Source organism: Buceros rhinoceros, unplaced genomic scaffold, assembly GCF_000710305.1.
Source record: "Buceros rhinoceros silvestris isolate BGI_N320 unplaced genomic scaffold, ASM71030v1 scaffold24415, whole genome shotgun sequence".
Taxonomy (NCBI): Eukaryota; Metazoa; Chordata; class Aves; order Bucerotiformes; family Bucerotidae; genus Buceros; species Buceros rhinoceros.
In genome coordinates this window covers 5,381-5,770 of record NW_010414925.1, presented here as the reverse complement: position 1 = coordinate 5,770, position 390 = coordinate 5,381, and the positions used below count along the sequence as shown (strand labels likewise).

The following is a 390-nucleotide window of genomic DNA, read 5'->3' as shown; positions in this document are numbered from 1 at the left end:
CCTCGTGCACGTCCTGTGCCAGCAATAAACCCCAGCGCTGGGACCTGCAGCGGGGGAGAAGGGGAGGAAGAACGGCACACGCTCAGCCTCAGTCGCGCCCTGGCCAGCACTGTCCCATCACGGCACCCAGGGCTGTTACTGGCTGCAGCACCCGCAGCCACCCAGACGTGCTCCGGACCCGACCCAGAGCACCTACCTCCCTCTCCCAACCAGGACAGACCATTTGCATGCTCACCGGGAAGCATTTGTCCCCAGGTGCCTCTCACCGTTTACTGCCCTTCCTTCGGCGTCTCGTCCTCCTCCCGGAGCTGCTGCCTCCGCGCTTGGAAGTCTTCATCTGAAAGGCAGAGGCAGGGGGGGGGCGGCGGGGGGCTGGGCCACGTTAGACCA

General features: G+C 65.6%; 1 protein-coding gene across 1 annotated transcript in view; it reads right to left on the bottom strand.

Moving 5' to 3' along the window:
* Positions 1-269: 269 nt before the first annotated feature.
* The window catches only part of CUEDC1 (CUE domain containing 1), a gene marked incomplete at its 5' end in the record, with an annotated part of 4,739 nt that continues 4,618 nt past the window's right edge, over positions 270-390 (bottom strand). The window contains one exon of the mRNA XM_010137258.1: positions 270-337. Within this exon, the coding sequence (XP_010135560.1) occupies positions 270-337 (68 nt within the window). The remainder of the gene's footprint in view (positions 338-390) is intronic.